We start from the raw sequence: 22,074 nt of genomic DNA, 5'->3' as shown, positions 1-22,074 counted from the left end.
TCAGTGCCAGTGATAAGACAAGTGGACATCTTCTGGGAGGCAGAGCAGGTCAGAGTCGATCCATCTGCGATGGGCGCGTGCTGTACTGGATGTGGATTTTACAGTCTCAAGCCCTGGGGTGTCCTTATCTCTCAAACAAACAGGCCCAGCGCCGCCGCCACACGCATACTGCTCATCTATCTTCCTGACGTGCGCCTCTCTGTTTGCTCTCTCTTGCCTTCTTAGCGGCCGATGATATTGAGCCGTGTGTTGGCGGCTCCTCCTCTATTCATGTCAAACGAATCAATCTCTCCCCGCGTGCCGAGTCTTTTCCATTTCAATCACGTTGCGGCTGTAAAGGAGTGCTTTTCCCTTCATTTAAAAAGGGGGAAAAAAAGAACGCCTCTCTCCAAGTAGCTCTGCCAGACACTTCAAATGAATGACAAAGACAAATGTTTTGTCGGCTTCTTGGAAAACCATTACCACATTGATAGTCTGAAGCATAAGTACATCAAGAGATGACTGTTCCTTACCGACTGTAATGTGTGTACAGGACCGGACTGATAAAAGCCCAGCCAAATCACACAGTAAACAGAGAAAACATTCATATTTATGTTGCTGTAGTAATTACGCAAGACACAGACAAAGGGTAACAAATGTAAGCTCAAAGAATGTAATAATGAATGTGCACAATGCCATACAAATTAAAAATATTTATTAAAATATAATCATTATATAATCCACTGTCATCTCTGTGCTAGATCCAAGCCTGGACAAAGTTCCATAACAAAAGATATTCCAAGTTTATGAGTGTAAAGAAAGTAGTATCGTTCAGAGAAATGTACAATGCTCTGATCCAGGTTCTCCTACATTATTTAAAAATTCTTTCAAAATCCATATTCCCGAACACGTTTTACTGGCAATCACTCTCTTCACAGTTCTCCTGGACGATGTGCAAAGGATTCTTGCGTGGATTTACTTCAAGAAAATTCCCAACAAAAACATTCCCAGTCTTTTCTGAAGCAGAACTCTCGGTATTTGAGACGGCATCCTGTTCGCAGTGGCTGGGACGTGTCTGCTCTGTGATTGTCAGCTCCTCCAGCTCCTGAATCAGCTGCCGGGAGCTTTGTGCGAGTGCGGGCAGGGCACTGGTTTCCTCGTTGGCTGTCAGAGGAGTGTTGAAGCTCTCCCGGGGGATGGTGCAGCTGGTGGAGTTGGAGAGAGGGGGGCTGTGCTGCTGACGTAGCTCTCCTCCTCCCTCCTCGTGTGTGTTTGCGCAGTCCAGCCCTTCACTTTCAGACTCCTCGCTCTCAGACGACTCGCTGTCGTCACTGGAAGCACTGCCGCTGCTGTTGCCGTGGGATACCACAGCTGAATTCTCCTCTTCTTGCACCAGAAACGCAGCTTTCTCCAGCTCCTCAAGCTCAAGCTCCAAGTCTTTTTTCTTCAGGGAGATCTTTTGTAATGCACTGGCGAGGGCGGTCAACTTCTTGGACCTGCAAAGATGAGGATAAGAATTGTTTATTAGCTTATTTAATGTGCCCCACATGGAAAATGGACAACTTGATTTCCCCTATTGACTGTTCAAATGATACCAATTTTAAATGTATATGAATGGATACGTTGCTTCTCCTGCTCTTATTAAAATATACATTTTGAAAATTGGCCATTTCTTCATTTCCTCTCACACATTCTTAAGACATGGAAAAGCAGAAAAAGCATCTTGAATGTTCAAAATGGATTTGTTCTACTTTTGTGAATAGAGAAGATCATGCTCAAGGGACACATCACAGGACCACAATACAGTTTTGTTCATAAACAGACATTGAAGTAGTGCAGTAATCGAGTGGTAATTCAAAAACTATAGCTGCCATGTGATGGACTGAAAGAACTGCGACTGATTGTGTTCACCAATCACACATTAAAACAAATCAAAAAAGTGCGAGAAGAGACTTGTAAGTGTGCAATGTAGAACAGAAAGGACAGCTTTCTTTTAGTGAAGGAAATTTGATCATAGAGGCATGTTATTTTAACACTTCCTTCATTGAACGTTGCTATCATAGCAGTGGGTGGGGTCAAACTGGTGTGGCTTGTTTTTTAATATTGCAACACATTGAATATTTTTTTTAAGATAGTGGTGGAAAAGTTACATTAAATCTCTTTAAAAAGGGGAATTGAATTACACTAGGACTTATCGCGCCCCGTACTACAGACAGCAACCGGACACAAATCTACAAGCCTAATTAGCATGAACCAAATTGGACTGTTAAATAGTTCCCTATAATAGAGTGCGGAGTTTATAATTTTATATTTATAATAATGCATGAAGGGAGATGAGTCTGTCCCCAATACAGAGCAGCCTGAGGCACATCCACACTAGAGGAGGCTGTCAAAAACTATAATGGGGAACAAAAGAAGTTAATCTGGTGGACTAAACTGGCTAGAATAACAGAAGAACATATTTATTAATAATTTCAGTACAATGCCAAAATGTACTGAAGTACGCCTAAATACATAATATACAGATAGCCAATGACATGCATTTTGAAGTTCATCTTTCTGTTAATTAATGAACAGGATTCACGGTCCTGGTGGTTCGGTGCAACACAAACATCAACACTGAACAATAAATACAAAAACAATGGACATAGGACAAGGAGATAAAAGGAAAACTAAGCACTGCACAATTCCTCGTCTCTTAACGTCACTCTTACCGGTTTGCTACAAATGACAGGACAGAAGCGTTAAACATTTATTGCTGATGAACGTCTCCCTCACTTGATGGGAGGAGTGAAGGCTTCACATTATTCATGGCTGCTGAGTTGTCGAAATCTATTACCATCAGGGACTGTGTGCTAGCCCAATTGCCATGGTGATTACGAGGTGACTTCTTAGGGTCAACCAAGGCTATTGAGATTTGGGTTGCCCACATGTGGGTGGGGCTTTTGTAAGGCTTACTCTTCCGCTAAACTATTCTCAATTTCACACTGCACTGGCTGCTCTCTAAGGCCCAATTAACCCACAGCTGGGAACCTAGATGGCTTCTCATTACAGCCTCGTCCTAATGAGCTCCCTGTTCTGGTGAGTCAAGTGTTTCTCAGGGCGCGTAGAGGGACATGTACTCATTTATATCCCCTTCAGACAGTAAACAGATCTTATAGTGGGGAGGAACTATGGATGCATCTTTGAAATGCAGGGTTTGAAGCGAGGCTGGGGCGCAACACAGTTGAACATGTGCTTCTATCCAGTGTGGATGCCCTTGGAACCTGTAGCTATGGTTAGTGGTCTCCAATCTATTGAGAAGAAAGACACAGCCACCTTCTTTATTAATCTTATTACATTTTCAGGCTGGCCGAATGTTCTTATAGCACTTTAAGTGCCCATATATGTATTCAAACACCTGAAAAAAAAAGTCTGTAAATATTTCAGCTTGTGTTTTAACTACATTTTAGATCCAAACCTTCACCACTTGCTTTGAAAAGAAGAATTCTAAACCTTCTAAATATCACTGCAGTACAACAACAGGTTTCTAAAGTTGTTAAGAATGTTAGACTGGAGTTCATCATAGCAATCTGTATGTAGTTTAGAAGTCCTCCTTGACATTAGCAATAAGAACGTCCCATCCTAAATGTCCTGTATCAAACCATACATACCTGACCAGGCCTGTCCCACTCAGGCCTCTGCTGTGTGTGCCTCTCACTCCATAAACCATGTGGAAGCTTCCTGTAGTAGTAGAGGCGCCCCATTCTGTAGAGCCACTTCAAAGACTATGCCGTATTCGCTTTCCCCCGTGGGAAGTCATTATTGAGTTAGCATTGGAGACGCGCTTGTTTCTCTCCTCCCCCTTTACTATGTGGTGGGGGAGACCAGCCTGAGGTAAATACAAAGCCTCACGTCTAAGAGAGGGGGGTAATTTGTGCACAATCCAGTCATTAATACCAAATGGCCTGCTTTAATTAAACAAAAAAGCACTGGCTTTGCAGTGTTAGAAAACTGAGAGTAAAAGACATATCCATCTGAGATGCATCTATGAGCGAGGGCCAATTTACAACTCGACATTTTCCTCAGACATGGTGCTCAATGAAAGGAGCACTCATTCAACAGCCTCAACAATCGAAGAGAAGATGAATAGATACAATCTCAGACGTATACATCTGTAATACAAGCATATGAAGTTCCTCCGTGTGGCTCGGTAATACTGCAGGAATGAGAGGCGACACTGCGAGATGTGAGCGAGTGTGACCGAGAACAGCCAAACAAACACTAACACTGGATGACACGAACACAGCAGAGGTTAACAGTGGGATATATTCATCCGGTATCTTTAAACAAGTTTAAAATCTTTTAAACTTGTTCCAGGAGACTTTTTCCAGGAGATTTTATTACAGAAAACCTCAAAATAAACGGTATAATTAATTGTGTTTGTATTCTAGTTTCAGGTAGAGACATTTTTGTTCTGAAAATATTTGAAAAATTGTTTTAAGGTTGTGGACAAGTTGAATTGGCAATTCACATGGGGCCTTCCACAGGAATAAATAAATAAAAAATATGCAAACTGAACCTCAGGTGTATGATGGCTGTAGAGGCATCCTGCTGGGAGGAAATCTGTTCTAATTATTCCTGTTAGCAGGGAGACAGTGGGGCCTTTGTTCTCCCTAGCAGGGCTCTTCAAATCTACTTTGGTGTGAAGGCAAACATCAAATAGATCTCTATTTGCTGTCTAAACCGTACAAGACGGAAACTTGACATTTGAGCTGATGTTGCCCTGAGTTTCCAGACTTTTCCACGGAGCAGCTTGCGTTCTCATCATATGGGTCACTGAGAGGCAGGAATATGAAGCTGCCACGGTGTGCGACTAAAACTTTGTCAGAGCTTTAAAATAAGATCCGAGAAGAAATCCTGCTTCAGTCTCATCACTTCCAGTGTACACAATTGCACATAGAGCTACATTTATATAGTGCTTTTCTACTTTCAAGGCACTCAAAGAAAGGGCTGGACGATAAATTTAATTGTTTTGAAACATTTGGATCTATAATAATCAACGTGTTAAAAATGGCTAAAAATTGAGGGCACCTGGCCGTGCCAAGCGGACATAAAAGCATTTCCCATTTCTCCAAACTAAAGCCCTGAGCATATTGAACGAGCCTTTATCGTTTAATGAGAGCTGCGAGTTGCATCTTTGAGTACAAGTTTATCACTCCTTTGTGGAGGACCTGGAGTGCGGGATATTGCTGCCACTTTCAGTTCCACTCTGCCTTGTGAATATTTTCAGTAAGAATCCATTGAAAAATCAAGCATCTTTTTGATGAGCCTTTACCACGTTTTAAGAGCTGCAGCCGGTGCTTTGTGAGTGCACAGGGAGGTTTTCTCCACTAAAGTTACCGTTTGTGTTTTGTCTTCTATGAAGGAAAAAAAGCAGCAGCCCCACTCTGGGGGTCACTCCATGACGACACTAGAGATTTTGAAGTTTACTCCTGACAGTTATACAGTGCAGAGTACAGGAGATAGGGCAATGAATTCAGCACAATCTGGATCGAGAGCCAATAAAGACTTTACGGAAAGAATATTGAATTAAGATGACAATAAAACAAGCAAATGTTAAATTTAATAGATGGCAATTCAAACAGCTTAAAACCTATTAAACCAATTTACAATAAACTTAAATAGACTATAAGCCCATAGGCATTATAAGCTTTAAAAATAACAGGCATATTAAAACGTTATGAGCTTCCCTAAAGAGCAGCAGTGGCAGTGACTTCGATTAAAATTGTGCAAAAAATGAAATAAGAACATTTTATTTTTTGACCATATTGCCTAGCCCTAATAATCAAAGAGCTTTACATCAAGGAACTCACCCATTCACACACTTGGGGCAAGGCGGGTTAAGATTCAAGGACAAAACAGTATTCATCTGGAGGTACTGGAATGGCACCGCCTAACTGTGGGCCAGTGGATAAGTTTGGGACTGATGGATCCCGGTATTACGGTCCAAAAATACACTTAAAGATTATGCACCAATTCAACCAAGCTTGAAGATGGAGAAGAAATTGTGACCAGTGGATCACTTGATAACTTTAGCGTGGAGGTCTTTGCTGAAGTTCCACATTATTTTCCTAGTTAAAGGGATGTGCCTCTGTCCAGTGATCATTGCCCATTCATCCTCATTATTGTGTGTATGAAAGAGAGTCCTTCTAAGCTTCTGAGAGCACCTTCATGTTCTAGAAATAAATGGCAACTTCATTTTTAGCAGATCTGTTCGTTGGCACAAAATCCTCCCACTTGTCCTGTTGAAAACGTGTGTTGGAGAATGCTCACTTGACACTTTCCATTCACAATCTGTGCGTGTCCACTGAGGCGTTGCAGAGCGAGTCGTCCAATAAATTCCCACTTGTCAATTTCCACAGTGTCCAATTCATGGTTCTAATTGCTGTAAATCATTCACACAGAACCAGCAAGAAAGCGCCCTAATAGATCAATTCTTCCATGGAAACATGATTCTTACACTTACCCTGCAGCACCTTCCTTGTGCGTTGCGGTACGCTTTTTCCTTCTGTTGGAATCTAATTGACCCAATTAAATGAGGGTGGGTGAGTGGGTGGTTCTCATGGAAGCAATGCTGTAAAAAAGGAAGTCTGTCTGATTTAACCGAAGAGGCGCTGAAACACAACACCAGGCTTAGGGGCTTTGTCTGCTCCAGGGCCACGAATCTACACTGGCCTCTCTCCAAGTCTTTTCCTGAGGATGGGGTAAGGAGAAGACAAAGGGAAGGAAAAGCAAAGCAAGTAGGTTTTTCTTTGGCATTCAGCAGCTCTGTGGGGGCTCTGGCATCTGAGGACCTTCAAACATACACTGATACTAATGGAATGCAGAAGCGCCAGAATTTCAGAACAATTTGCAGATAATTAGGAGTAGCTGGGTTCAACAAATTCGACAAAAAAGTGTCCATTTGAAAAAAGGAAAAAAAAGTTTAGAGAAGTTGTTTTAGTGTCCGAGAATAACAATTTCAGTGCCCAGAATACTTAAAACGACAACAGTGTCTGCAGATGAAAAATTATGTGCTCATCTCATTTGTGTGGTAAAAGACAGACGGGCAGATTAAATCACTCTTTACAAGGTTGTAAACAGGAGGTTGATGTCTCCACTATCAGATGGAACTTCAAGAGCCGAAATGAAATGCATGTGTGACGCTCAAAATGAAATAAGTCAAGTCCACCTATAGCTGGTGAGAGTCCATTCCTTGCCATGTCCATCATGCGAAGCCGATCGCGTCTCCAGCTTTTCTGCCGCATGAAGTGACATGGTACGACGCACCACCAGAGGGTACAGATTACATCTCATCTTACCGCGCCACTTACCAAGACGTCTCACTTAACTGAGGATGACAAATCCGGCACAAGGGAATATCTGGCGCAGAAGAAAACATAGCAAACACGATCTGTCATCAAACCTGTCAGACAACACAAAGAGGCTGCCACAACAAGCTGTGTTTTTGATGGCAGAGATTGGCTGCATTGTGAATACAAGCAAATCTCAAGGTAGTATGATGTCTATGGCTGCAACATGAGGGGTCTCGTTTTTAGTACAAGAATTTCAAGTCTTTGTGCTGTACAAGTGGTTTCCTCAAAGGTAAGGCAAAGCTCTCCATTTACCTGTCAATCTACGTTCCTACTTTCATCTATGGCTATGAGTTTTGGGTAATGACAGATGACAAGATCTCAGATACAAGCGGTCAAAATGAGTTTCCTCCGCCGGGTGGCTGGGTGCTCCCTTAGAGATAGGGTGAGGAGCTCAGAGTAGAGCCTCTGCTCCGCCATGTCGAGCGAGTGTTGGCTCGGGCCTCGGTTCCGGGCATGTCCCACCAGGAAGAGGCCCCAGGGAAGACCCAGGACATGCTATGTCTCTCTGCTTGCCTGGGAATGCCTCAGGATGCTCCAGCTGGAGGAAGTATGTGTGTAGAGGGAGAGGGCTAATATGACCTTATGACCTTTGAATGGGAGAGAAAGTGCTCACCGATAATGCACTGGATAAGGGTGCTGCACTGAGGTGGGTTTGATTACAGCCCTCGACTATTTGCCGAATGTCTATATCCCCTTTCTCTTCCTTTCATGCAACAACTGTTCAGTGAAATAAAGACCTTCAAACCAGAAAACGAAAAAAGAAAACTAGACAGACAAGGGGGAAAATAATGCAATCACAAGTTAAGTCAGTAACCTGTGTGTGGGTGTGGGTATGTGTCTGAACGGAGTTCTTCACATGAAACAAGCCGTCTCTCGCCAAAAGCTGCCGGGACATAAAAAAAATACTTCACGCTGATTGGTCGAAGCGTCACAAGCGCAGAACAATCTAAATTGTGCTAAATCCAGTTGTGAGAAAAGCACAGTAATCTTTCTCATCCACAAAATAGTCCATATTTTTCCTGAAATAGGCTGAAGTACGGCCGTTGGTGCCGCCATGTTTGTTTGGTTTGGTTGTTTTGACTTTCACCCAAACCACAATGCTGCTCTGTGATTGGTTTCAGTCCCGTCTGTGGGCCATAAATGCCATGTGGATTGGCCCATAAAACCACTGGTGTGGACTGCAAACAAATCAGTGGGAGTTAGATGGATTCTCAAGAGTTTGTGAACTCACAAAAAGAGCGAGAATTCACCTTGCTGGCCAGGTTATTTATATAAAATACATTTGCATAATATTGCGCCTTTACAGGCATTCCCTGCGCAATCATCAGTCCTAGGTGGAATCACACTGAATACTGTGGCTTCTGAATTATTTATATTATGTACACTTACCCTATCCACAGTAAATCTTGGCATCACATGCATTTTCAACAACAGAAACTCTGCTTGGGAATATGTTGAAATGGGAACGAGAGTGTGGAAAAAAAAAAGAAAAAGAAAGAAATCCCTGCAGACTTTTTATCGTGTCTGCATCTGGGCGCTGAGCCTACAACATCAGGCACACATTTTTCAACTGGGCTTTTACCAGACAAGCACACCACTTGGTTGAACCCGGGCCAAAAGTAAAACAGCTCATTACTGAGTAATGTGCTTGGAGGCTTACATTCGAAATGTGTAAATAATTGTAAAATATGAATGCCGGGGTGAGAAGAGCCATCCAACCTAGATCATGAAGTCAAAATTTACGCATGAAGCATTTTTTGCTAAATGTGGTACTTCCACCCATATGATGAGTACCAGCGCTCATGTGGACTCACTGATGGTGTTTCTGACATATGATACAGTCAAGGCCCCAGCACCATTTACTGGCTCTGTAAATCACCTGGCTCTGGTAAATGATTCTTCCAACCCCATGCACTCTATTGCCCAGATGTATCATGGTGATATTGTAGAAGTGTGTGCCATGTGTGTGTGCATGAACTTACTTGACCCTCTGGATCCAGATGCAGTAGTCTGTGATGTACAGATCGTTCAGTATGTAGGCTGGCTCGTTCTCTCTGAAGACTCTGTGGATATCGAGCAGGCATTTGAGGACACAGCCTTTCCCTGGGCACAGAACACAAAAGGATGGAAAAACACCGTTATTGGAGCTGTAGTATTAAGGATGACAATGTACTCCAGCTGCTGGCATACACAGCAAGCATCCACAGGCTTGAGCTCATTATTCCATACATAAAAGCCAAGGTAGAGGATCTGAGGCAAATTCCAGTAATGCACAGTAATTTGATCCATAATTTTTTTTCCGTCATCTAAAAGAATAAGAACACAGTGTTTAGAAATGTTTGTTTCTAAATGAAATGTCAAAAAACAAATTATCCTCAATTAGAGAACCCATCAACTCACACAAACTTAAAAGAAATTCTTACATACATTAAGCTGTCATTATAAAATATGACTAGCATCAATGTGACCTGTTCTAGAGTATTGTTCTTTTAATAAACCAGATCCAAAAAAGGGGGGAAAGAAAAATAATAATGAGAATGTGATGCTGTTATACAATAGAATTCTTTGGCTCATGCTTTATGGTTGACGTTCACGCTTCGACGACAAGTGATGAAATGCTTTTTAAGTGGCTGTCAACACTGCAAATGCATTGCACATGTAGAACCACACACAGTGCATTTGTTTTCTGACAAATGACTTTTCTCTCAGCTGCACTTCCCCAATGTACAATATAGAAATGGCAAAACGCTTTGAAAACAACAAGCGAAAAATAGCTCCACCTTGGCATAGTGGCATTGTCCAGAGAAATTCCAGCACAAATCCAAACAAACAGTGCACTCGCAGTGAGGAAAATCTTGCACAAACATTTGGTTCTCATTCAAGCTCAGCGCTGTATGAGGAAAATCCTGGCAACAAATATGAGACTTAACTCAATTTAAGAAGAGAATGTGTTTACTTCTATTTGACAGCGCCTCGTTTGTTGACAATAAATCTGAAAATAAGTCATTATTTTCCTGTAGTTATGCAAAGTGTGTGCAATCAAGTGGTTTAGTTTGTGCTTAATCTGACTAGTCTGGTCTGTTATAATTGGTTATAGGCATGTAGCATTAAAGTGCTATCTGAAAGTCTTATCATGGACTTATTTTTTGCATTTTAAATTTATGAAGCCCTCTCATTTTTTTCATACAGATGCAGTAAAACAAATGACACAACAGATGTAGGAATAATGCCTTTATAAATGACCTCGTTGTTTTTAGAAAATCAAAAACAAAAAAATCATTACACAATGCCTTGTTGATCAATTGGTGATCAATGGGAAACAATGTGCACAATCTTCAAATGGGAGTCTGAATGTGATATTACAAGTGCACAGATTGCATCCAAAAGGGACTCCGAAATAATATAGCCAAAGATGACAAAATTTGGACCAACAATGTAACATAATACAATGTATTTTGGCTCCATCATTGATTGTTTGACTGAAAATAAACTTTTGCCGAGTTTTTTACAGCGTAAACCGTCCTGCTCACGGTGCAGCCAGCCATGTGAATATGAAGCGCACTCTAAGGTCTTGTTTCCTCCTGTCAGTGACATGGACATGACAGCTGTATGAACCAGAGGAGCAGAGACACTAGACACTTCGATCCCGCGGCCCCTCAGGCCTCTGCCCACTGGCTCTGCTCTTAAAGCCACTCTGTGGCAGGTGGAAGTGCTCTTTGACAATAGTAACCGCACTGCCAGAGGGCTCTTCAATATTTACCCCTGGAAAACTCTTCCTCCTGGGCCGTAACCAGAGTGCTGCAGCCGTTACTTGGTTGGTTTTCTTAATAACAATGACTGTTTGCTTTGCTTTTACACAAACTTCAATGGGCTAAAGAAATACTTAGTAGCCAGTGTGGAGATGTATTCATCTTAAAGACAACCATAAATCTTAACTTGCTGTGTGCCAATAACAAGTTGAGCAATAACCATTGTACCAATAATTGTTTAAAGATACATTAAAAAAAAAAAAAAAAAAAAAAAAAAAAATTATATATATATATATAATTTTTTTTTTTTTTTTATGTATCTTTTTACAATAAAATGTTCAATGACTCCCAAACATGTAACTGTGATCACCTCATCATTTGGTGTGGAAGCCTAATATGTTTTGAATATTCTTTAATTGTCAATTTAGACTTTTTTCAAAGGATGGTTTCGACTGAAGGCTTTATTGGACAGGATGGTGCAATGTAAAATGAGGATGAAACTGGGAAAGGACATGCAGCAAATTGTCCCAAATGGGAGGCCTGAGTGCTATCCACCCGACCACTGAGTGACATTCTATTAAAATCTGAACCCCCATGTCCTGGCTCTGTTTACACTGCTGGTTGTGGTTGTTGTTGTGGTTGTTGTTGTTTTGCTGCTTTTAATGGCAGTTATTTGTCCATGACTGGCTTTGAAGTATCAAAGGAAGCGGACATCCTAATCCACATGATGGGCACTAAAGAACTCACAATAGATTTCAGATTTGACAATTCCCAATTGCAGTTTTATTGTGCATTTTAATCAATCATGTTTTTTGGTCGTAAGATTAGTTTGAGACTTCCATTGCTTGCATGTGTTTGAGAATGCTCAACATCGCTGTGAACATGGGCGGAGTGAATACTTCCTGTAGGACTCTCTAGCGGCTTATTCCATTTAAAAGCGAAGCTCTGTAGAAACCACAGGGAGAAAATCAATTAATACTAATTAGCAGCTATAATGTGCTTGAAGTGAAATTAATCTTCACTGAGAGCCTGCCTTTATTTGAAAATGTCAGTTTTAATTCCAGGCAGACAAAGAGACTAAAAAATGAAGCAGACGGGGGGTCACGACCTGACTGCTGAGGTCAAAGGTTGAGTGATACTGTGAAATGTGACCGCTTGTTTTGCCCCGGGGTTGAGGTTGTTGTGGTGTTCTGCTGTGCACTTACCTAACTGAAGTATCTTAGTTGTGTCATTGATTGCAGCAGAAACCATATCAAAATGTCTGTACAGCGGGAAGCACAAAACTCTTCGGCCAAACGAGACCAGGGCGTCCTTTAAGCAACTGTAGGCCTGAAATACAGAGGACAAACCAGTGAAGCTTTGACAAGATCGTGCACGATTCTGGGTTCAAGGTTCACAAGTCACACTTTTTCTTCACCAATAAGATACATGTAAAGAAAGATCAAGTAATTAGTGTAGAAAACTGATGACTGAAAACTGAAGTTCCTATAATTTCAAAAATTATATAATGAATAAAGTGATCAGACAATTACCTTTACTCACTCTTTCCTCGATCGGACTGGTTTACACCGATTCATAATATTTACATTTGAAAAGGTTATTCATCATTTAAATGGAAACAAATTCTAATAAAAGACTGCGCAACAGTATTTCCAGTTGTATCTCAGAATAACAAAAAAAAAAAAAAAAAAAAATCATGTGTCCCTCAGACTTCTGACTGAGAAGAGCGGTGCCATTGCCAGTGCTAATTACTCCTAACAACTCCTCATTTATAGAGCTGGCAAACGTAGCCGCACAACTCTTAAACACCACTGCAGGCCTGCCTCGTTAATTGGTACCTCTCTTTAATCACTGGCACACACTTTCCCACACCAGCGGACTCTGTGCCCGGGGAGAGATGCAGAGATTTTCTCTTTCTTTGCGCCTTGTTAAGGACGTGTTGCAGGGCGCGAGTTTGTGTCATCAGGGATCATGTTCTCCCCAGGGCTTGTTTAGTAGCAGTGAATATACAGTCTGCTGCTGCAGGGCTTTTGGGTGTGTATGTGTTTGGTCACACCAGTGCAGTCAACTGAGGACAAGTAAACTCAGCAGATGGGAGGAGGGAGCAGAGCATGGCAGGGGAAGGAGAGGTGGGACGAGGAAAAGATAAGTCGTGTTCCCACAGTGCATTGGGAGTTTACTGGTGTGATATGGTATCCCCTTGTGAGATGGCAATCCAACAATACATCAAACACAACACCAAACATTACCTTCTTTATCAATTCAAATATTTATCAAACCTCGAAAGTATGTTGGATCACAATGTTCTGTTTTTTAATAGAAGTCAAGATGGATTAATATATATGGACAACATGAAGTTTTGAGCGAGAATAGCGCTTTAAAAAGGCCCGGCTATTAGATACACAACACTGACCTGATCTCAGTGTTTTTTCTTTGTCTCGAGTCTCACGCTTTGAGTACCGCTTTTATTGTGTAGTGGTGTTTTTATAATTAAGCGTTTTAATTAAATGATTGAAAGAAACCTACAAAAACATAATGAAGGCTGTCCAGTGTACTACAAAGCATATCTTATTTTCAAATACTATTCAACTCCAGTTTTAAATCTTTGCACGTGCCCCCCTGGTTGGGAAACACTGCATTAAATGAAATCTAGAAAAAAATTGGATTCACGCTGCATGATTTTTTTGCTTTCCTTTTTCTCTTTTTAGGTGGAGAAGGTTGGCAGTGGTGTCAGATAACAGTGTGACACACAGACAGGCAGCCAGTCGAACAGAGGAAGTTATTGTAGAGCACAGGGTGAAGGGAGAGGGGGAGATGTGGGGGAAGAGTAGAGTGAAGCGGTCTGGCAGAGGCAGACTGCGCTGTGATTGACTGACAAGCTTTAAGGAGCTGGCAGGTAGCTGGAGTCACACACAGTGCTCTACAGTGGAAAATATACTCGGGCTGTGACTGACTTTATGCTCCGAGAACTCCTCTATGCTGGCTCTGGGACTATTATTTATAATGCAAAAGACTATTGTAGATGTTTTCCCAAAAGAAAAGGATGTGCGATGCTGAAGTCATTATAAATGCTAACGTCACGCACACATATATCCGTATTTCACAGGTTCACACTGTAGAGATGTCAGTGGACGAGTGCATGTATAATTTATCCCTGTGTAAAGACTAAAGATTTAAAGCGTCTCTTTTCAACCAATTAGTTAGAGCATGCATTACATACTAAATACACCACGAAACACAAAGATTCCCAATTTATAAATCTATAGATAAATAAAAAAAAATTGACAGATATCTCAATAAATTATATTATTGAGCATGTTTTTTATACAGCAAACTAATGCAATAATCCCAACTTGTCACTAAAATAAATGATCAGTGCAACAAATAAAAAACTTTAGAACTTTACAAACAAATTGGGGCAAGGTTTAGGTTAACTCTGTGGAACCAAGTTGGCATCTTTCCAGCATAAACAAACTCAGAGTTCTGATTTAACCTGCTTCCGGGTCATTAGCCAGTATATAGAATTGGGTCGTTTACAGACCAGATCCCCTGCTGCTGTGAATCAATAGTATTTCTTGACTGCGTATTGACATTCAAGTCAGTGTCACCTAACCTCACTTAAGTGTTATCCCTTTCCATTTGTCAAATCTGTAATCAGTTATCGGATATAACTGGTTTGAAAAAGGACAATAGCATGCTGCATCATGGTCAAGTGGATAGTGGATTGCGTTCAATGCGAGTTCGAATCTGGCTCTCGACAATTTGCTGCGATGTTCTCCCCTCGCTCGTCCATATTTCATGCTGTACTAAAGCCTAGAAATCCATAAAATAAAAAGGCAATAGCATAACCTGCTTCCCTTTTTGGATTGAAAAATAAGCAAGGAGGCTCAAAAGAAAAGCAACAAAACAATATAAATATACAATTTCATAGAGATAAGGGCAAAACAATGATAGCTCAATTCACTTACCTCAAGCCAGCTTAGGGTCCCACAGAGTTTTCGGACAGTCCAAGGTGACTCCACCTGTGTACACAAAAACCATGCGATTCAATCCCTGACAACTCAGCTGTTTGGATATTAGCTTGATCTGTTCTCACATAGAAAACGCACTCATTCAAGTCAATAAACAGCCGCCAAGTTATTGAATAGCACTACTGTACACATCAAAACCCCACCACACGCCCTAGAGGCTTTATGACTCACAAATCACATCAATATGATACTGCAAATGTGTACAGTACATTGTGTGTCAAGTGTTGGGTTAAAATACTGTCTGAAAATGTCCACAAGTTGCATCATTGTAGCTTCATTTGGGGGACATTTTGAGAAAACTCATCCTTTTGCAATCTACACAAGTAATCAATTAACGAATTACCAAAATAATGGCAGTTCCAGGCCTAATGAGTCAAAGAGGAAGTTAAGTCTATGCTGTGAAACGTCTTGTAGAGGCTGACATCTGAAATATAAAAGATATAAACCATCTTGGTACTGTTGGTCTAGCCGAGTGACACAAAAAGTGGCCTGGACTGAGCGGTGGGATCGGCTGTAATCTCTTAAAGCTCTGAATGGAATAGGAGGGAGAGCGGAGGATTTGGGGATAGAGGGCTTTGTCATCCGGGGCTAAGTGCTGCGCAGGGAGGAATGCCTCTTCACGGACACTCACATTGTGCTCTCCATCGGTGGAGCGCACTTCGTAGCAGTAAGCCAGCAGGATGTCCACCAGACTCAGCCACACTTGGCGACGGATGGTTTTGTCAAGCAGGTAGGAACGGTTGGTGAATCTCCTCAGCTGCTCCTTCTCGTCATCTGTAAATAACACACCTGCAAAACAACAACTGCCAATGAAATGTGCTTGGGCCTGGCATTATGACAAAAAAATCATGGTATAAATCATATATATGTTATACAAGACAAGAAATAGTCCAAATGATTCAAGAAAAGTTCAAACTCAGAGGATTAGATTACAGCCTGTAGATTAAAAAGACACACGGACACGCAGCTGATCCAATTAACCTACAGTTTTTTAGTAGTACTAGTAGTAAGTCTCACATGCAGAATCTACTCCAATTATTCAGAACAAAATTTACAACTCAGATTTACAGAGTTTAATGATACAATTTGGCCTCAAGGCCACAATGAACTTGATAAGAACCAAGAAGTTTGTTCATTTACCTCGGACTGCGAGAACAAGAACAAAGGTTCTGGCATTCAAACTTCAACAGAAGCACCAGAGCCGAATTCCTCTAGAACCCACACCCCATGATCCCAACAACTGTTTACATGCTGTTGCTATGGAGATTATTATCACAGTCAGCTCAGTTGATATCGTTCAGCCAATCAGAGCCTAGTTGACGGCCAGCCGCGCTGAACAAGCCACGAGAAGTGCCGAACAAAGGTTGTAAGAACAAGATTATGTAATTTCATTCTCACAGCCTGAGGTGCACGAACAAACTTGCTTCTTGAGAAGTATGAATTGGCCTTTAAAGTCTACAGCCTTACTTGTGTCACACTTCTCTAGTTAAGCAAAAACAAGTCTAGCAAATTCAACCATAATTTCAAATTGTTTAAAACTCAATCACATCACCATATGTGAATATTTTCTAATCTCACACATTCAAGCATTGTAAAGAGAGTGAAGATTGCCTTCTGAAAGCGACATCTGTCTAATGGGGATCCGAGGAAAACCTAATGGTGCGGCACAAACTAACTGCAACCCCATTTAAGCTCTCTGCATCATTCAGGATTGAAAAGAGCACAGAGTGCTTGCAGGAAGAGACTGTTACTCAATTGATTTCCCTATCCTCCCAGGAGCTTCGAAAACAGCTCAAAGCAATATTTTTCTCTGCATGAGAGAGGAGTCCTACGCTGAGCCTCAGATGGGGCGTGAATCATTGGTGTACTAGCTGGGGCCAGTAGACCAATGAACCACACACATTCAAACTGTACTGTTGGGCTGGGAAAGATTCCTGCTGAACTCTGTCATCTTCCCTGTATTGTAGCTCTGTATCGTTGCACTACCCGAGTCCTCCAGCAGCAGGACAGCACAGCTGGCAAGAGCACTCGCGCGCACGCATATACACACAGTGTTTCCCAACAGAGCTAAATGTTTGAAGCCCAGTCTCCAGAGGCATAGTTCCATTTCATCCCTCCTGAACGTTCCTACAGCATGCCCAAGATTCAGACAAACCATTGGTACCTCTGCAAGTCGTTTTATTTACTAGTTATTTTTTTTAAAAAAACAATTCAATTAAGTATTTTTATTTCATATCATACTGTAAATTACAAAGTTATTCAGAAGTTATTCACAAATCTTCTTCAAAAACGGTCCGGTTTTATTCAACTGAATTTGCCAACTAATTAGAGGAACAATGCTGTGCTTTTTATTCCACAGAGCCACAACACTAAAGGGCCATGGTTACTAGGAGGCCAGATGACCAATTTCTTCCATCAGGCATTAGCAGCATGAGGGGCCGTCAACTGATGAAAAAATATTTCTGACCCATTTCTGCCAGTTAAGAGCAGCACACTGATTTGTCACTGCCCTCTACATGGTCAGATTGTGGGATGGCATGAAGTCATTATGCTCAGTCAAATTACTGGTGAGGCATGAGGCACAACAGAATGAAATAAGAAGCAGAGTCATCTCAAACAGAGGTATTAGGCAAAGGGTCACAGAATATAAACTCATCTCGAGTCAGCCATAACAAAGATGAAGCCTTGGTAAAGTGAGAGCATTGTTAGGTCGATTTGACAGGCATGAACAGGGACAGCCGCGTGCTGTCAGTGTGCTGGCCCTGACTCTGGGGGGCACAGGCCACACTGTCATCATTAGTGTCTTGGTTCAAGGCATGGGAAGTTCACGTTCATATTAAATCATTCAACTGACAAGGAAATTCCACTTGACACAAATGCTTCTCTTCTTGAAATGTAGCCGGCCAGAAAGTTTTTGACTGCAGTGCACGCCGCCCTCCAGACCTGATCTTGTGACTGACAAATGTTCAGTGAGCTACTCACACTGTCAATCAAGCCATTAAGTTTAATTCAGCCCATTTATCTACGTCTGGGCTCTAACTGAGCACTCACACTGACTCACAGAATACAGAGTGGAGAGTGGAGAGCGAGTAGACGTGGCTAAGGGGAATCCCAGGATCAGCTAATGGCCTTTGAGTGGCTGACTGATGGATGCTCATCTGTGATCAGACCAGTATTCTGGTGGTAACACAACCAGGCACGCTCCTCCTGTGATAATGCCATCTATTTAATCTAAATCCCCCTTGAGTGTGCCACAGCCGCACGCCAACACAAGCTGTGGATATGAGCCCAGCATCTGCTTAAGCACTGGAAGTGTGGGAATCCGCAGCCTGTTAGGAACACTACAGAGAAGAATTAAATTATCTCCAACAGTGCTGTGGTCTCATAAGCCATCAGTGCCCACTAAAGAGGGACAGAGAGTACCAAGCAACCAAGACATAAACAATGTTCAGGAAGCAAAGAGTAGTAGCACTGCAGCATTAAACACACGCTTCTCTCACTGCTCATCGTCAATTGGACATGTGGACTATTTCCAGTTGATGTAGCCTGAGGCAGCTCAGTAGCCTGTGCTTTGACCTCTGACCTTCCTCTGAAGAGGCTTGACAAAAGGTCAAATGCATCCACAGGGAATTGATACTGCAGCAAAGTCAATGTCCTGTAAATACAAGGTCTAGCACAACACACTTAAAGTATTTAGACCAATTTGTTAACCTAATTAACACATACAGAGGGCACTTTATTTTGGTAACTTTAATGCCATCTCCTGGTGGACTGAAGTCCAGATGGCATTAAAGTCCCTTGTATTGCAATAGGATGCACCGCGATAAAGTCTGAGAAACCACTTATCAGGTGAATGTAGAGCTTTCAATTCATGCTGGATACAAACAATTAAACCCTTTATTTTGATACATTAAGTTTAGTGGCGGATTTAAATGAAAAATAACTCACCAGCTTCACCTTCTTGGTCCACGGAACACTTCAACTTGGTCCACCATGGTTTGTAGTTTAACAACCCGTTTACTTCATCGCCCTCAAATAAATCAGCTCTGCAATGAAAAGCAGCCGTGAGCAGATCGGGACGGCCGGGATAAAGAATGAAACGGCATTGATAATCTCACAGGTAATGGTCTGGAGAAAATGCCAAAGTCTCGGCCTCCCGTCGAGCACATCTCCTCTCTGCGGCTGCAGTGCTCTCTGGGTTCTTAATATCAATCACATCAGTGAGTTCTTCCTGATTGAGAAGGGAAGAGATTGTGTTTTTCATTACACGGTCGTTATTAACTTTGCAACTTTCCGTATCTAAATTGACGTGGCGCAGAATGGCATTACCTTCAGTCGAGCGAACACCCCAGTTCTCTGATTTCCAAAACCATATCTGTGCATTTGTGTCAGCTGCTCTTCTGGCGTCTCCTGGTAAACCTGCTGCTCAATCTGCCAATCAAACTCTTCCTCATCATCATCCGCTTCTTCTTCTTCGTCACCACCTTCTGCACCTGCATTGCAAGCTGTCAAAATGTTTCATACTAGTCAATATGTAAATAGCTTGATATATTCTAAATCTAGAAATTGCTCATCCAGACAGTAAAATTCAAAAGATTAATATAAAACGATCATCACCACAAATAGGCAATTCTATAGAAAACAATAGGCCTCAGGTATGAATGTCTTCTTTGAAAATGTTGGTAACTTCTATTTTAAGAAGATGTGTGTGTGTTCTCAGATGGACAATTGACCATCCGTTAATAATTCACCCACATCCAGCTACGAACACGTCACCAATTTACATAAACAGGGTTCCCACACCGGAAATCAGTTTTGTAATCACGGCGTCTACAAACACATTACCTTCATTATACAATCTTTATAATAAATATGTAGTCTAAGGCTAAATCTGGTTCACAAGGGCTTTGCATAGAACTTATGAAACTTAGAAATTATGCAGCAATTCAATTTTTTTTAATAGCAATACGAGTGTAATTACGTTCTAAACCTGACGAATATCTGTGCGTAAGAAGAACGTTTTCAGTAAAGAACAAATTTTGCGAATGTTGAAATAGTTGACAAATTTGTTTGTAGGAATGTTTCATGATTAAGGCTCAATATTGTCCCGTTTAAGAACAAAAATATGCTACTTCTTTTCCTACAAAACTGTGGCTGCGAGCTTATTAAGTGTGGCTCATTGATGATGCTCTTCACTTCAGGGAAGTGCTTGAAGGTGGATTCATTATGATCAACAACATGCCACAGAGTTAAATCTTACTTACAAACAGTGACTTCCTCTATCAGGGGCTTTGCTGATTGAGACCCTTTTGGGGCCAGAAGGCTCGTCAGCAAATCAAGATCTTCAAAATGTTCTCCTGCCGTCTCTTTTGCGACCCGAAGAATGAAGAGCCCTAAAATCCACAATAGACATACTGTTACACAGGGCAAAGGCTATTATTAAACTAAACAAGGTAAAGTGGACACAGGGATAATTAGATGGTCGCCTTAAGACAACATAACAATTCAATGTACCTAAGTGCTTTACAACAGAAGACGAGTAATTACTTAAGAGACAGGCCTCAAAAGAAGAGCAGCCGAATAGAAGGATCTTGATAATTGCTCATTACAAGTCTAAACAAGGACACTAATTGGTGGTGATTTAAAAGCAGATGGTACGAGCTTCTTTTGAAGTGTGTTAACAGAGGCCACGCCGACTGGTGGCAGCGAGATGTCACGGTCCATAAGGTAGACATCTTCATAAAGAGAACTTCATTACAGTTGATTAGGAGCAACAGAATGTCAAAAAGGCACTACATTGTCAGAGCTACTACTTTAGCCCTATGCCAAGAACGACTATGATGCCACTTATCTTCCCGTCATATACTTTAAGAGGAAACTGAGCTTCCTGCCACTGTCACTGAAGGCAGACATTACAGGCTATAATAATTACATGGCAGATGGCTCCAATGGCCCTTAAAATGGGAAGAACTGACATGATCAGTTGGTTAATTTGGCTTGAATGATAGACTCAAATTCAAGATGACAACACCACAGGGATTAATCATAGCTTTGAACATCATATAACTTGATGTGGTCCTTTTTAAATTGCACATACTTACAATCAATACCACACCAAACTATTATTTCAGATACAGCTAAAGGAGCTGTAAAGCTGCATTGAAAGCTCACATGAAGATGTTTATAGACACAAGTGCAAGACAAGTCAACAGCAGAGAAAGTGTTTAAAAAATGACTTCACCACATCAGGGTGAGCTCAGGTCACAAGAATATTAATAGATTTGCTGGAGCAACTCCTATATATCATATTCCATCATTAAAAGTTCAGACAACAGCTTAAATGGACAAATAAAAAGGTTACAAAAGGTTCATTAATACATTTTGTTGTGAATGTGAATGATCTTACCCTTGTCAATGTCAAATATGGCCTTTTCTCGCCCATCCTCCACAATTCTTCCCGGAAGAGTCAGTCTGAAAAGAAAACAATTGCATTTCTGTTTAGCATAGAATTAAGAACGTTTCAATACGGCAGAAATAATGTCACACTGACCTCAGAAAATAGGGTTTGGCAAAGAATTTGAAATCATTTCCATCAATGAAGAGGTCAAACTCTGAGGTCCTGGTGTAGGGCACACGGAGGCTGAGAGTGAGGTATTCAGGGTCTTGGCTCAGCTCAAAAGCTGGAGTTATCATTATGAATGGAAGTAATGAACCTGCAGGAGGAAAGCACAAGAACACATCATATCCCTGCTGACTATAGCATGCCACCTTGTGGTTGTCTCCTAAATGTTTCTATGCATCACTCCCTGAACGAAGACTCAAGACTGTAACAGCAAAAAGTACGAGTCGATCCAACTCAAATATACTACAAAAGAATGGTAACAACAAAAAGCATTTTTCCTTTGGACGTTATTGCTT

At 41.4% G+C, this 22,074-nt stretch overlaps 1 protein-coding gene across 1 annotated transcript; it reads right to left on the bottom strand.

Annotated features, from left to right (window-relative positions):
- Window positions 1–665: 665 nt before the first annotated feature.
- On the bottom strand, window positions 666–21,863 carry shq1 (SHQ1, H/ACA ribonucleoprotein assembly factor). Its single transcript, XM_072451901.1, has 11 exons — window positions 21,707–21,863; window positions 21,563–21,627; window positions 20,421–20,549; window positions 19,486–19,661; window positions 19,275–19,387; window positions 19,105–19,202; window positions 15,788–15,945; window positions 15,094–15,147; window positions 12,331–12,454; window positions 9,359–9,479; window positions 666–1,475 (listed from the first exon to the last, which is right to left on the bottom strand). Exons 1-11 carry the CDS (start codon window positions 21,847–21,849, stop codon window positions 893–895), a joined length of 1,764 nt encoding a protein of 587 aa, XP_072308002.1. The 5' UTR covers window positions 21,850–21,863; the 3' UTR covers window positions 666–892.
- Between the last annotated feature and the right edge of the window lie 211 nt (window positions 21,864–22,074).

The sequence above is a fragment of the Eucyclogobius newberryi genome, unplaced genomic scaffold (genome assembly GCF_026437365.1).
Source record: "Eucyclogobius newberryi isolate DKJ021-1_F unplaced genomic scaffold, fEucNew1.0.hap1 SCAF_19, whole genome shotgun sequence".
Lineage (NCBI taxonomy): Eukaryota > Metazoa > Chordata > Actinopteri > Gobiiformes > Gobiidae > Eucyclogobius > Eucyclogobius newberryi.
The sequence above is the reverse complement of the archived record's forward strand: the minus strand, read 5'-3'. Positions and strand labels throughout refer to the sequence as shown.